The following is a 15,939-nucleotide window of genomic DNA, read 5'->3' on the forward strand; positions in this document are numbered from 1 at the left end:
TTGGTTATATTATATTCTTTTTAAGTATTGGTGGATTTGATTTCTTAAAGATTTTTGCGTCAATATTCATGAGGGATCAGGCCTGCAGTTTTCCTGTGATGTCATTGTTTGACTTTGGTATTAGGATAGCATTGGTTTTATAAAGTAAGTTCAGAGGTGCTTTTTTCCTCTAGTTTTTGAAAGACTTTATGTGGGATTAGTATTTTTAAATAAGTGTCTTGGGTGCCTGGATGGCTCAGTTGGTTAAGCCTCTGCCTTCAGCTCAGGTCATGACCCCAGGGTCCTGGGATTGAGCTCCACATTGGACACTCTGCATGGTGGGGAGCCTGCTTCTCCCTCTCCCTCTGGTGCTCCCCCTGCTTGTGCTTATGCATGTGCTCTCTCAAATGAATAAGTAAAATATTTTTTTTAAAAAAAGTTTCTTAAATGTTTGATAGAATTTACTGGAGAATCAGTATGGATTGCTTTTTGTCTTTTGTCTTTTATGAATAGCTAAGTTGCAAGAAGATTCAGTTTCCTCCTAGCTCAATAAAAAGGGCAGCTTCTTGGCATAGATAAATTTGAAAATACATTGGGCCTTATTCTACCTTCCAATGTTGTTATATGTGGAAGGGATATTTAATGGGTTGAGAGCCAGCCTTTTCAGTTGTATTCTTCAAACATAATAGAGAAGTAATTTTTTATATTTTAGCTAAACATTTAATGCTGCTCTTATTATAAAATATTTGAATGCTCTCTACCTTTGTTTTTGTTAATTTTAGGAACTTAAAAGGAATCTAGAAGATCAAGCAGAAAGGAAAATGGAAGGTCAGAATTCCCAGAGTCCTCAAAAGATCTCACAGTGTCTCAACACATGCTCAGAGCAAAATGGTCATGTTGCTACAGTGCCACATATACAGCCAGTTCTGCAGTATGGTAATCCTTATGCAACACAGGAAACCAGAGGTTATTAAAATATTTTTGACTTGAGGTTAACTGAATATGGAGTTTTTTGGTTTGTATCTTCAAGGGATTAGAGAACTACTAGTACAATTAACTCTAATAGAAACATCTTATAACCAGTAGTTTTAGTGTTTAACAGTAACTAGGTTCATCTAGGAGTGCTTCAGCACAAATGAGTAGTTGATTTGCTTATTATTTCTAAAAATGAGTTGGGTTAAAAAGATCATTTTTGTGATGCACAAAAATGGTTCTTTATATCCTGTTTATCATAGCTATACCCAGAGATTCTAATTATAGTACTGGGTTTCACGTCCAAAGTTTTTATTTCAGATGGAGCAGATGGTGCTTTTTACCCAGATGAAATCCAAAGGCCACCTGTGAGAGTACCTTCCTGGGGACTGGAAGATAATGTAGTCTGCAGCCAGCCTGCTAGAAACCTTAGTCGGCCTGATGGTTTAGAAGACCCCGAAGATAGCAAAGTAAATTGCATTTCTATTTTCTGAACCTGTTCCTTTTATTTTTGTTTCATGTAGAGAAATATATTTATGGAAAAGAGAGTGTGTGTGCTTGTGTATACATGTGATTGCTTAATTCTTGGAAAAACCTGCTTGTATTTAAATTTGAAAAACCAACCATTAATATGCTTGAGACTTACACTTTAGGGTTTATACTAAAGTAAAAGAATAAGTTCAGAGAATGACCTCAATATAATAATTATCAGTTTAATCTTCAAAAAATATTTTTAAAGATTTTATTTATTTATTTATGAGAGACACAGGCAGAGGGAGAAGCAGGCTCCATGCGGGGAGCCTGATGCAGAACTTGATTCCGGGACTCCAGGATCACGCCCTGAACCAAAGGCAGACGCTCAACCACTGAGCCACTCCGGAGTCCCTAAAAAATTTCCTTTTTGAGGGCAGCCCTGGTGGCGCAGTGGTTTGGCGCCACCTGCAGCCTGGGGTGTGATCCTGGAGACCCGGGATCGAGTCCCACATCCGGCTCCCTGCATGGAGCCTGCTTCTCCCTCTGCCTGTGTCTCTGCCTCTCTTTCTCTGTATCTATGAATAAATAAATAAAATCTTTAAAAAGAATCCTTTTTGAGATATAATTGATAAATAACATTAGTTGAGATGTACAACATAATGATTGACTTTGTACCATGAAATGATCGCTACAAGTCTAGTTAACATCTATTATCACACATAGTTACAAGTTTTTTCTATTGTAATGAGAACTTTTAAGATTTAGTCTCAGCAACTTTTGAGTATATGATACATTATTATTGGCTATAGTCACAGATTATTACTAAGTAATTTACTATATTCTTTTGTAGATGTACTAGGTTGGAAGAAGCAGTATTAAAGACATGTAATGCTTCTTCAATATGCATCTTTTCATTTTAGCATTGATACCTCACTTTAAATTTAAGGTAGACTGTATTATCTTTAGCTAGAAAAGAGGTGTATTATCAGTCCCCCCCCCCCGAGAAGGCATCATTAGTATTTAATAATCTTTCAGCAACCCAATACAGATAATTTGAGTTCCTTTGTGTAGCATGTCATTTTTATTTTTATTTCATTTAAGATTTATTTACCATATAATAAATTCTTTTCCTCATAGCACTTTTTTCTTTTGGATTTCCTGTGCATTAAGATGAATTTAAAAGAAATGCTTTATCGTGCTCTTTGCAAGTACAGCAGTAGCATGACCTGTTTCTCATTTAATCTAGTTTGCTGCATTTAATTGCTATTAACCTTTGCAGAAACTGATCAGTGTTCAGACAGGCATGATTTTAGCCCTAGTGCTCAACACCCATAATGGAGAAAAATGTATTTCTCCCTCCTGCCTTTTGGCCTCCTATGTCCATTACTGGGAATAATTAGGGAAACTGTCAGAACTTTTGTAGCCTATTTAAGGTCTAGAGTATAATCTTACTGCTTTTTCACACCTTTACTTCAGATTTTGCATATTTAATCTGATCATTCTTGGCACAGATGTTACATGTGACAAGCCCTTCTCTTCTGTAGTCATCTGCTTCAGTTTAATTAGCAGAATGTTCTTTCTGATCTGTGTGCTTTGCCCTCCTGCAAACCCATGAGAAGCAGTGTTAGAGTCTTGTGCTCATTTGCTGACATGCTTAGATTTGGTAATGAGATGGAAGGATTCTTAATAGGCACACCTTGGATAATTGTATTTTGCAATCAGAAGATTTTTTTCACTTTGGACAGAAACTAATTTTTATGTACATTTAGTCTTTAAAAAAAAATCCTTGTCATTGCAACAAAAATCACTTGCAAGTGAAGTATTTTAATGAGTAATTTTTAGAATGTAGAAAGCAGATTTGAGTTTGACTTGTTCATTTTCTCTGGTCCCTGCCCTGGGAGTAATTAACAGCCATAGGACCTCAGAGTCAGGGTTGAGGCTGCCTGTTCTCCAACCTACTCCAGTCATATATTTGCCAGATCTCCTCCCTTTTGCACCAGATATTGGTCAGCAATCAGATCAAAAGCTTTTTGTGACTCCTTTTTTCCTAATAATTGTAATAGCAATAGCATCCTAATTATTATGCTCATGCACCAAACATTTCTCTAGCCAGCTAGTGCATGGCTCTTTAAACATATTAACTCATTTGTTCTTCAGAGCAGTCCTGTGAGGTAGGAACTCTTACAATCCTTTCTTTTATAATGGAGGAAACAAAGATTAACTGGCTTGTTTCATCACACACAGTTGGTAAGGGTACAGTCAGATGAGGATATGAACCTCATTGGTTTGCCTATAGGAGCTCTGATCCTTACCACTTACCAGTCTATCAAATAGACTAAACCAGAGGTTCCCAAACTTCCAGTTCATGGCATTTTGGGCTTCTACTACTAAGTAAATTTTTTTTTTATGATACTCTATAAGCCAAAGAAATACTTAGCAATTTTCTAACAAATTCTTACTTTTCATTCTTAAATTAATAAGCAGTTTCTAATGGGATATATGTAGTTATTGACCAATGTACAGCTTCTCAAACTTTGGGAATTTGGACAAACTACCTTCATTTCCTGATTCACATTGATTTTCACGAAGCACATGCTTTATATTTCAGCAGCTGCCAAAATTCTAGCTGCTTCTCAAAGATACAGTGTCAGTGAAGGGAATGTAGCACTGTCTAATGTTGAAACTCTGAGCTATGTTGAACTAGCTGTTCACAGTGATATCTGACAAAGTGGAGTGTTTCTGCATATTTCATCAACTTAGAAAATTAAAACTATCCCATAGTACCCTGTGAATTTGTTATTGTGCCCTAGCAGTGGGAACCATGGCTCTGAACCCTTGCTACTCAAAAATACAGTATATGAACCAACAGATTTCTTTTTCTTTTTTTTGAAAGGGAGGGAGGGAGAATGAGAGAATCTTAAGAAGGCTCCATGCCCAGCATGGAGCCTGACACAGGGATTTATCACATGACCCTGAGATCATGATCTGAGCTGAAACCAAGAGTCAGACACTCAACTGATTGACCTTTCCGGGCACTCTCACCCTCAATTTTTAAAATTTTGATGAAGTTGAATTATCCTTTTTTTTTTTGCTTGTACTTTTGTTGTCAGATCTCAGAAACCACTGCCTAATCCATAGCCTAATCCCCATAGGTAGGAAGATTTGTCCCTGAATTTTCTGTATTTTGCTCTTATATTTAGTTTTTTTTTTTTTTTTTTCTATTTTGAGTCAATTTCTGAATATGGAAAAAAATAATGGAGGGCAGCCCGGGTGGCTCAGCGGTTTGGTGCCACCTTCGGCCCAGGGTGTGATCCTAGAAGACCCAGGATCGAGTCCCACGTTGAGCTCCCTGCATGGAGCCTGCTTCTTCCTCTGCCTGTGCCTCTGCCTCTTTCTCTCTGTGTCTCTCATGAATAAATGAATAAAATCTTTCTTTTTTTTTTTAAGATTTTATTCATTTATTCATGAGCGACAGAGAGAGGGGCAGAGATACAGGCAGAGGGAGAAGCAGGCTCCATGCAGGGAGCCCGATGTGAGACTCAATCCCGGGTCTCTAGGATCACGCCCCGGGCTGCAGGTGGTGCCAAACCGCTGCGCCACCGGGGCTGCCCTAAAATCTTAAATAATAATAATAATAATAATAATAATAATAATAATTAATAATAGAGATCTTGCAGAATTATTTGCTTTCTCATTTTTTTAAGTTGTTTTAATCTTAATTCTATAGTTACTATAGAGTGTAAAACTAGTTTCAGGTATACTGTATAGTAATTCAGCAGTGCTATACATTATTTTGTCTTTCTCTGACTGACTTATTTCACTTGGCATTATATTCTCTAGCTCCATTTCATTGCAAATGGCAAGATTTAATTATTTTTCATGGTTGAGTGACATTCCATTGTATGTATGTACACCATATCTTCTTTATCCATTCATCTGTTGATGGATACTTGGATTGCTTTCATGATTTGACTCTTGTAAGTAACTGCATTAAACATAGGGGTGTATGTATCTCTTTAAATTAGTGTTTTTGTATTTTTTTGGTTAAATACCCAATGTGTGATTACTAGATCATGGGGTACTTCTGTTTTTAACTTTGAAGAACTTCCAGTTCTCCACAATGGTTGCATCAGTTTGCATGCTCACCAGCAGTGTACGTGGATTTCTTTTTTCTCCATGTCCTCACTAACACTTGTTTCTGTGTTTTTTATTGTAGCCATTGTGACAAATGTGAGGTGATAGCTCATTGTGGTTTTTGATTTGCATTTCCCTGGTGATGAGTGATCTTGAGCATCTTCTGGTGTTGGCCATCCATCTGTATGTTGTCTTTGGAAAAATACTTGTTCCTGTCTTCTCATTTTTTAATTGGATTGTTTTTTGAGCATTGAGTTGTAGCAGTTCTTTATATATTTTGGATACTAATCCTCTATCAGATATGTCATTTGCAGATATCTTCTCTCATTCAATAGGTTGCCTTTTAGTTTTGTTGATTATTTCCTTTGCTCTCCAGAAGCTTTTTATTTTGATGTTTTCCCAGTGGTTTGATTTTGCTTTTGTTTCTCTTGTTTCAGGAGACCAGTCTAGAAAAATGTTGCTACAGACAGTGTCAGTGAAATTACTGCCTGTGCTCCCTTCTAGGACTTTTCTGGTTTTATTTCTCACATATAGGACTTTAATCCATTTTAAGTTTACTTTTGTGTATGTTGTAAGAATGTGGTCCAGTTTCATTCTATTGCATGTAACCGTCCCTTTTTCCCAATACCATTTGTGAAGAGATCTTTTTGCCCCCTTGCATGCTCTTTCCTGCTTTATCAAAGATTAATTGACCATATAATTGTGGGTTTCTTTTCTTTCTTTTTTTTTTTTTTTGTGGGTTTATATTCCGTTCTGTTCCTTTGATGTGTCTGTTTCTATGCCAGTACTATACTGTTTCGATTACCCTAGCTTTGTAATATAACTTGAAGTCTGGAGTTGTGATACACCTCCAGTTTTAATTTTCTTTTTTCAACATTTCTTCGGCTATTTGGGGTCTTTTGTCATTTTATACAAATTTTAGGATTCTTTGTTCTAGTTCTCTGAAAAATTCTGTTGGTATTTTGATAAAGATTGCATTGTTTCTGTAGATTGCTTTGGGTAGTATGGACATTTTAACAATTTATTCTTCCAGTCCGTAAGAATGAAATGTCTTTACATTTCTTTGTATCACCCCAAATTTCTTTCATGAGTGTTTTTTTAGTTTTTAGAATATAGATCTTTCACCTCTTTGGTTAGTTTTATTCTTCAGTATCTTAATGTTTTTGATGCAACTGTTAATGGGATTGTTTTCTTAATTTCTCTTTCTGCTGTTTCATTATTAGTGTATAGAAATACAACAGATACAAGACATTTTGTATCCTATGACTTTACTGAATTTATCAATTCTAGTTATTTTGGGGCAGAGTCTTTAAGATTTTATATAGTATCCTATCATCTGCAGATAGCCAAAGTTTTACTTCTTCCTTACCAATTTGGATACCTTTTGTTTCTTTTTGTTGTCTCTTTGCTGTGGCTAGGATTCTAGTAGAGTTTGAACAAAAGTGGTGAGAGTGGAATTCCTGTCTTGTTCATGATCTTAGGGGAAAAGCTATCAGTTTTTTCCAATGAGTATGATGTTCACTGTGGGTTTTTCATATGTGTCTTAATTATATTGAGGGTAGGTTTCCTCTAAACCTACTTTGTTGAGGGTTTTTTTTTTTTTTTAGCATGAATGGATGTACGTTGTGAAATGCTTTTTCTGCATCTATTGATAAATATATAGATTTTATCTTTCTGTTACTGATTTGATCTATCATGTTGATTGGTTGTGAATTTTGAACCACACTTGTTGCATTCTGAAAAAAAATCTAGGTTGTGGTGAATGATTTTTTAGTTTATTGTTGGATTCGGTTTGACAGTATTTTGTTGAGGAATTTTGCATCTGTGTTCATCAGATTAGCCTGTACTTTTTTTTTTAAGATTTTATTTATTTATTCATATGAGGGGGGGGGGCAGAGACACAGGCAGAGGGAGGAGCAGGCTCCATACAGGGAGCCCGATGTGGGACTCGATCCTGGGACTCCAGGATCACGCCCTGAGCCAAAGGCAGACAACTCAACCCCTGAGCCCCCCAGGTGTCCCATGTACTTTTCTTTTTTATGATGTCTTTATCTGGTTTTGTTATCAGGATAATTCTGGCCTCAGAATAAATTTGAAAGTTTCCCTTCCTCTCTTAGTTTTTGGAATAGTTTGAGAAGAATAGGTATTAAATCCTCTTTAAATGTTTGATAGAATTCGCCTATGAAGCCGTTGGGTCCTGGATTTTGTTTGTTGGTAGTTTTCTGATTATTCATTCAATGCCACTGCTAATGATTGGTCTGTTCAAATTTTCTGTTTTTTTCCGATTTTAGTTTTGGTAGGTTTTGTTTCTAGGACTTTATCCATTTCTTCTAGGTTGTCCCAATTTGTTGGCATATTTTTCATAATAATCTCTTACAACTGTTTGTATTTCTGTGGTGTTGGTTGTTATTTCTCCTCTTTTCATTTGTGATTTTATTTGAGTCCTTCCTGGGTTTTGAGGGTTTTTTGGTATGTGTGGTGCTTTTGTTGTTCAAAGAACCAGGTTCTGGTTTCATGGATTTTTTTGTTGGTTTGTTTGTTTGTTTTTTGTTGTGTTTTGTTTTAGTTTCTTTATCATTCATTTCTGCTCTAATCTTTATTATTTCCTTCTTTTTGGTTTTTTGGTTTTTTCCTAGCTCATTTAGTTGTAAGGTGAGGTTTATTTGAGTTTTTTCTTGCTTCTTAAGGCAGGCCTGTATTGCTATAAACTTCCCTGTTAGAACTGCTTTTTTTGCATCCCAAAGATTTTGGTCTGTTGCATTGTCATTTTCATTTGTTTCCTTGTAATTTCTTATTCTTTGATTTCTTGGCCCGTTTGTTGTTTAGTATTTGTGCTATTTTCAGATTTTTTTTTCTTGTGGTTAATGTTTAGTTTCATAGTGGTGTAGTCAGAAAAGATTCCTGGTATGAGTTCAGTCTTTTTGAGTTATATGAGACTTGTTTTGTAGGCTAATATGTTCTCTACTCTGGAGAATGTTCCATGTATACTTGAAAACAATATGTATTCAGCTATTTTAGGATGGAATGCTCTGAATATATCTGTTAAATCCATCTGCTCCAATGTGTCATTCAAAGCCACTGTTTCCTTGTTGTTTCTGTTTGAATGATTTGCCCACTGATGTAAGTGGGGTGTTAAAGTCCCTTACTATTATTGCATTACTATCAGTTAGTTCCTTTATATTTGTTATCAACTGTTTTATGTATTTAAGTGCTCTTGTGTTGGATCCATAAATTACAATGTTGCATCTTCTTATTGGATTATCCCCTTTACTATTATATAGTTTCTTTGTCTCGTTAGTCTTTTTTTGTTTTGTTTTTAGATTTTATTTATTTGAGAGAAAGCGAGCAGAAATGAAGGAGAGGGGCAAAGGGAGAGGGAGAAGCAGACTCCCCGCTGGGCAGGGGACCCCCCACCCACCCACCCACCCACGGGGTTCTGTACAGGACCCTGAGAACATGACCTGAGCCAAGGCAGACACTTAACTGTATAGGATTTGTTTTAAAGACTTTTTGGTTCCAATATAAATATTTCTACTCCAACCTTTTCTTTTCACATCCATTTGCATGACATGACCAATGTTTTTCCATCCCCTCATTTTCAGTCTACAGGTGCCTTTAGATCTAAGGTGAGTCTCAGGCAGCCCGGATGGCTCAGCGGTTTAGTGCCACCCTCAGCCCAGGGTGTGATCAAGTCCCACATCAGGCTCCCTGCATGGAGCCTGCTTCTCCTTCTGCCTGTGTCTCTAGCTCTCTCTCTCTCTCTCTCTCTGTCTTTCATGAATAAATAAAATATTAAAAAAAATAAAGTTAGTCTCTTGTAGACAGCATATAGATAGATCTTGGGTTTTTCCCCCCCCCACTATTACCTCATATCTTTTGATTGGACCCTTTAGTCCATTTACATTCAGATTAATTATTATTTCTTCAAATAAATTTATGTTCCCTTTTCTCTCCTTTTTTCTGGGATCCCTGTAAAGTGAACACTGTTATGCTTGGTGGTGTCATGTTCCCTAAATCTGTTCTTTGATTTTTTTTCTTTTTCTCACTTGCGCAGCTCGATTACTTTCCATTACTTCAGTCTTCCAGGTCATTAATTTGTTCTTCTGCTTCCTTCACCCTGTTATTTATTCTATCACATGTATTTTTAATTTCAATGATTGTTTTTCATCTCTGATTGGTTCTTATTTTTATCTCTGTGTTAAGGGTCTCACTGATGTTTTCTATTCTTTTCTGAAGTCCAGTGAGTACTTAATGATCATTACTTTAGATTCTTTATCAGGCATTTTACTTTTCTCTGCTTCACTTAGGTCTCTTGCTGTGATTTTTGTCCTGTTCTTTCATTTGAGACATATTCTTCTGTCTCCTCATGTTGCCGAACTCTGTTTCTGTGTGTTAGAAAAGTCAGTTATGTCTCTTGGTCTTGAAAGTAGTGGGCTTGGGGTGCCTGGGTGGCTTAGTGGTCGAGCATCTGCCTTTGGCTCAGGTCGTGATCCTGGGGTCCTGGGATCCAGTTCTGCATCAAGCTCCCTGCAGGGAGCCTGCTTCTCCCTCTGCCTATATCTCTGCCTCTCATCTCTCATGAATAAATAAATAAAATCTTAAAAAATAAGAAAAAAGAAAGTAGTGGGCTCTTTTAACAAGTTGGCCTGGTCCTCTTCCATAGGAGATGAGCAACCACTGCCAAGATAGGACTGGCTGTGGCTGCTTCCCAAAACACAGGCAGGCAGGTTTACAAGTTGTGTGTGCTGGTCCTCTTCCACAGAGAAAGTATAGTATGGAGACTCGGCTGGCTGAGGCTGCTGTGCAAAGTGTATGGTTGGGTTGGTGTAGTTTCAACAGTGTATATGTGTCCTCCACTGGAAGTTGAGGGAGAAAATGTAGGCAAGGTTTGTGCAGGTTGTCTCAGGGAGGGGACCCAGAGTACTGGGACTAAGGCAGGCTTGGCTGGAGGGGTGTGGGGCATGGTGTAAGCAAGTTAGTGTCTGCTGATGTCCTGCTGGTTCCCAGTCACATGGTGACCATGTGATTATGCTGGGGACAGTGGCTCGGAAGAGAAATGGCACCTGCCAGATTCTTTGCTTAAGAGAAGTTATTCAAGGAACTCTGACTTCAGTAACTAACTCTCCCTTCTGTATGCCCCAAGCCCTGTTCAGGCTGCTGCTTCTACCTGTATCTCTGTGGGCTGTTTGCTGGGCTGTCTCAGTAAGGATGGCTCAGCTTCCCATTGCCCTCTGGGCTTTCTCAGATTGAGCCTGCTGATTTTTAAAGTTCTAGAGGATTTAAATCCCAGCTGGTTTTAAGAACTCATGAAATTTGGCCCACCCAGTATTCAAAGCCAAATACTATGGGGATTTGTCTTTTCCTTGTAGGCTCCTGGTGTTGATAGTTGCTTCTTAAACGTCTCTGCCCCTCTGGCTCCCTCTGGTAGCCACACTTGAAGGGTTTAGCTCCCCACCACATCTCTGCTCTTCCTACCCTCTTCTTTGTAGCCTTTCTCTACATTTTGTTTTGGAGTTTTGTTCTTCCAGTCTTCAAGTTGTTTTTTGGGTTATTTGCACTGATACGTTATCTAGCCTGGGGCCAGGTAAATAGAGGGTCCTACTACTCTCTTTCCTGGAAGTCTGCTTTCTCATTTTTAAATATCTTTATGTAGTTAGAATTTAGTGACACCCTTCATTGACATGCCCTATTACTATAATTGGATATTTGGCAGAACTTAAACAGTAACATCTCATAAAAAGGAGAATGTTGACTAATACTATGTAATAATACAAAGTTTCAGGGATACAGATAAACTATAGTTTTATATAAAAGTTAAACAGTCATTGTTACTCTTTTCTTTCTTTCTTTTTTTTTTTTTTTAAGATTTTATTTATTCATGAGAGAGACAGAGAGAGAAGCAGGCTCCATGCAGGGAGCCCAATGTGGGACTTGATCCCGGGTCTCCAGGATCATGCCCTGGGATGAAGGCAGTTCCAGACCGCTGAGCTACCCAGGCTGCCCAACTCTTTTCTCTTACATATTAACTTTGGCCTTAGCAAATGTTTTGTATGCTATTGAACTAAAGTAATTCTTATCAGCTTAGTAAAAGCTTTACTAAGTGGTGGACCTTTCTTCCTTGACATTATTAATTCCTGAGTGATACTAAATATTCCCATTAATAATTCTTAGCAAAGGCAGAATTAAAGCACAGTCTGAGATATGCTGATTATATAGTTCTGTTGTCTTAATGATTCAGGTGTGTAACTCAGTCATTAGCTCCTCAATGTATATTGCTAGTTTAATCATGATTGCATTTTTTTTGTAGTTATAGAGTACACATAAGTTTACCATCTTGGGTATCCCGGGTGGCTCAGTGGTTTAGTGCCTGCCTTCCGCTCAGGGCCTGATCCTGGAGACTCGGGATCGAGTCCCACATCAGGCTCCCTGCATGGAGTGTGCTTCTCCCTTGGGTACTTACACCTTAAAACCTATTAAAAAATATTTTTGCATTGACTACTTTCAGTACTAAAATGTAATTATTTTGGGAGTTTGGGACAGAAATCCTTCTCAAATAGAATACATGATTCTGGGATTCCTGAGTGGCTCAGTGGTTGAGCGTCTGTCTGCCTTTGGCTCAGGGCATGATCCCGGTCCAGGGATCGAGTCCCATATCGGGCTCCTTGTGAGGAACCTGCTTCTCCCTCTTGTCTGTGTATTTGGTTCTCTTGTGTCTCTCAGGAATAAATAAATATAAAATCTTAAAAAATAAGATTCTCTTTTTAATTTTTATTTTTTAGAAGATTTTATTCATTTGAGAGCACAAGGAGGGAGAGGGAGAAGCAGACTGCTGCGCAGGGACCCCAATGCGGGGCTCAATCCCAGGACCCTGGGATCATGAGCTGAGCTGAAGGCATACGCTTAACCAACTGAGCCATCCAGATGCCCGATTCTCTGCCTTCTTAAAGAATACCTAATATAACCTTGATGATTCAAGTTTACTAATTTAAAAGTGAGCATTAAACAGTATCTCCATGTTTTGTTAGTAAAGCTTTGTGATCCAGTGCTAAAATACTGGATATTCTGAGTTCTTGTCTGCGTTTCTTTTTACTAGTTTAGCCATTTTTTGTTGCTGACAGTAGGCCTGCCTGAGTAACCTTACTTCCCAGTCTCATTTGTTGTATTTAATCCAGTATGATTTTGAAAGTTAATTAGCCAAGCTTGATGAGTAAAATAGAATAAATGTATTTGTGAGTGAAAATTTGGTCAGTTTGCATGTTAGGGTCAAGAGATCTTATATGAATTGGCTATTCAGAGAACTTATGACACACTTTCTGATTTCTAACTGTTCTCTGAGTAGGTGATTTCTTATTTCATGAGCACTATGTCTCTTTACAACTTCTGGAATTCTTCTGTTGAGTCCCTTTCCCCTTTTATTAGGTAATATGTGGTAGAAGATAAAGACAGAATAATGGGGGTCTATCATTACCAAATTATATATGGCTTAGAAAGTATAAAAGTAAAAAAAATTGCTCCCTCATCCCATGGTTAACCTGTCATATAGGTTGACATAAGTCTAGCACTTTAGCAATAAACTCTGTTAGCTGATTCACGGAAGCAGTAGATTGGTATAGGCTATATTTTTGGTTCCTAGAAAGTTGAGTTTTATGTTTTAAATTTTGACTGTTTTTTATTGTGAGTTAGTAATACAGTTTAGCAGTTAAAAAATCACCTCAAATAGGCCATAATGGAGACTACAAGGTATCACTTCTGTGCACCCTCTTTTCTCATGAAGAGCTACTTTGAGTTTGGTGTTAGGAGGGCCAGGGTCAGTCTTCAGTTTGTCAATAAATATAATTATAACCTCTTTCAATCTTACTAAAGATTAGAAGTTGTTTTTCTGTTTTGTATCTATTTCCCACTTTGCAAAACTATACAAAGGAAGGAAACGGATTATTTTAATGTTACCACACTGGGAAAAATACGTACATAGTGGGTTATTTAGTGAGGAATTGTGTAAACAAAATATTTTCTCATGTGATGAATGAGCCCCCTGCGGGATCCCTGGGTGCCTCAGTGGTTTAGCACCTGCCTTCAGCCCAGAGCGTGATCCTGGAGTCCCAGGATCGAGTCCCACATCGGGCTCCCTGCATGGAGCCTGCTTCTCCCTCTGCCTGTGTCTCTGCCTCTCTCTCTCTGTCTCTCATGAATAAATAAATAAACCCTTTAAAAAAAAAAAAAGAGCCCCCTATCCTTTCTTGGACCTTTCAGGAAGGGATAATCACCAGAATAATAGCCAAGTAACTTCCCCTACCTCTTACTCTCCCAAAAAGATAAGTCAGTTTGTCTTTTGTTTCCTTTGGGTTTCACACCATACACACTTTCTTGGTGCCTCTTACCATGACAGACTTGACTACTTAGCCTGTTAATGGCAGCTGTGGAACAAGTGTAACTACCCAGCAATATAATATAAAGACTTTCATCGTTGTCTGCTATACTTGTTTATATACTGTTAGTTCATAACATGAGAACAATTAACAGAGCTGCTCAGAAGAAAGTAAATGGGCATGTGGGAGATGTTATTGCTTTTGATATGAAGTGGGTCTGTTTTTGGCTGTTGATTCAGAGCATACAGATCTCTAAAAATTGACCACAGTGGTGTGGGCACCTGGGTGGCTCAGTTAAGTGTCTGACTCTTGATCTCAGTTCTGGTCTTGATCTGAGGGTTGTGAGTTCAAGCCCCATGTTGGGCTCCACACTGGGTATGGAGCCCACTTAAAAATAATATTAATAGGGATCCCTGGGTGGCGCAGCGGTTTGGCGCCTGCCTTTGGCCCAGGGCGCGATCCTGGAGACCTGGGATCGAATCCCACGTCAGGCTCCCGGTGCATGGAGCCTGCTTCTCCCTCTGCCTGTGTCTCTGCCCCTCTGCCTCCCTCTCTCTCTCCCTCTCTCTCTCTCTCTCTCTCTCTCTGTGACTATCATAAATAAATAAAAAAAAATTAATAACCACAGGGATGTATGGGCATAGAACTCCAAACCAGTGTTGTCTTTCAGATTTATATATAGATTTTTAGGAATCTTCCTTGACAGTCTCTTAGATATTTAATACTGAGTTTCATTCTTTCATGACAGGATTTTGAAGTCGGTGGTTTGGTACATCTTTAACATAGTTTTCCAGTTCGATTAGCTTGTGTGTGTACCCAAGAACATACACTTGCAAACTTGTATTTTACTAGTTCTATAATTTCTATGTATCATGCAGTGGGATGTATGTTGTCAAAGAGGGTACTGTCTTACAGATTTATTGAATGAGAATAATAGGAAAAATAATGTAGTCTTAAGATTTTTATGAATTCAGTCACCTAGTGTATGGAATGATAAAAGGTTACCTGCATATTGGTTCAAAAAAGTCTATGGATTCATACTTTATTCACACATAGAGGTGTGATATGTTTGTTCTCTGTTCTACTAAGTACTGCTTTTTATTTCAAAAAGGTAAGACTTAGTTTATAGTGAAATGCTTTGTAAAAATTGACTTTTAAATCTGTATTTAGGGCAGCCCCGGTGGCACAGCGTTTTAGCGCCACCTGCAGCCCAGGGTGTGATCCTGGAGACCGGGGATCGAGTCCCACATCAGGCTCCTTGCAGGGAGCCTGCTTCTCCCTCTGCCTGTGTCTCTGTGTCTCTCTGCCTCTCTCTCTCTCTCTCTCTCCCTCCTCCCTCCCTCCCTCCCTCCCTCCCTCTGTGTTTCTCATGAATCTTTAAAAAAAATAAATCTGTATGTGAAATTCTAATTGATAACAAGTAAAATTTTTAAAAAGGTAATCTTAATTCCTTTCTACTATGCTTGAATTAAGGAATTTACGTTGTTTCATTTTTCTCAAAAGTTGCAAAATTATTTTTTGCCTAGGAAGATGAGAATGTGCCCACTGCTCCTGATCCTCCAAGTCAGCATTTACGTGGGCATGGAACAGGATTTTGCTTTGATTCCAGGTAATTTTTCTCTTTCCTCTGTAGAATTTGGATAATGTAGATGAATGGTTCTCAAAGTATGGTCCCTGGAAACTTGTTAGAAATGCAAATGATCAGGCTATACCCCACACCTTCTGAACCCAAAACCCTTGGTGTGGGTCCCAGCAATATGTGTTTTAACATGCTTCTAGGTGATTCTCCAGGTGATTATCATGCATGCGGTCCTTTGAGAACCAGGGCTAATAAATACTCAGTTAAAGTGGATGAATCCTGTTGGGAAATTATAAGCTCATTAATTATTAACAGAAAATGCTGTTTGTTAAACTATAATTAAAGATTGAGGAATTCTTGTTAATCTTCATTTTATGTAATATGGTTGAATTTTTGGGATTTTTAACAAATTTTTTTGTCACTGTGAAACTCAAT

At 38.0% G+C, this 15,939-nt stretch overlaps 1 protein-coding gene across 3 annotated transcripts in view; it reads left to right on the plus strand.

The window, feature by feature from the left end:
- TAX1BP1 (Tax1 binding protein 1) overlaps positions 1 to 15,939 on the plus strand; it is a 94,560-nt gene that overhangs the window by 77,288 nt on the left and 1,333 nt on the right. For 2 of the 3 annotated variants that reach the window (XM_055314520.1, XM_055314522.1), the window contains 3 exons: positions 762 to 945; positions 1,273 to 1,421; positions 15,452 to 15,534. In XM_055314520.1, the coding sequence (XP_055170495.1) occupies positions 762 to 945; positions 1,273 to 1,421; positions 15,452 to 15,534 (416 nt within the window). The remainder of the gene's footprint in view (positions 1 to 761; positions 946 to 1,272; positions 1,422 to 15,451; positions 15,535 to 15,939) is intronic. The other variant, XM_055314521.1, reaches the window with a different exon arrangement.

This window comes from Nyctereutes procyonoides, unplaced genomic scaffold, assembly GCF_905146905.1.
Source record: "Nyctereutes procyonoides isolate TBG_1078 unplaced genomic scaffold, NYPRO_anot_genome, whole genome shotgun sequence".
Lineage (NCBI taxonomy): Eukaryota > Metazoa > Chordata > Mammalia > Carnivora > Canidae > Nyctereutes > Nyctereutes procyonoides.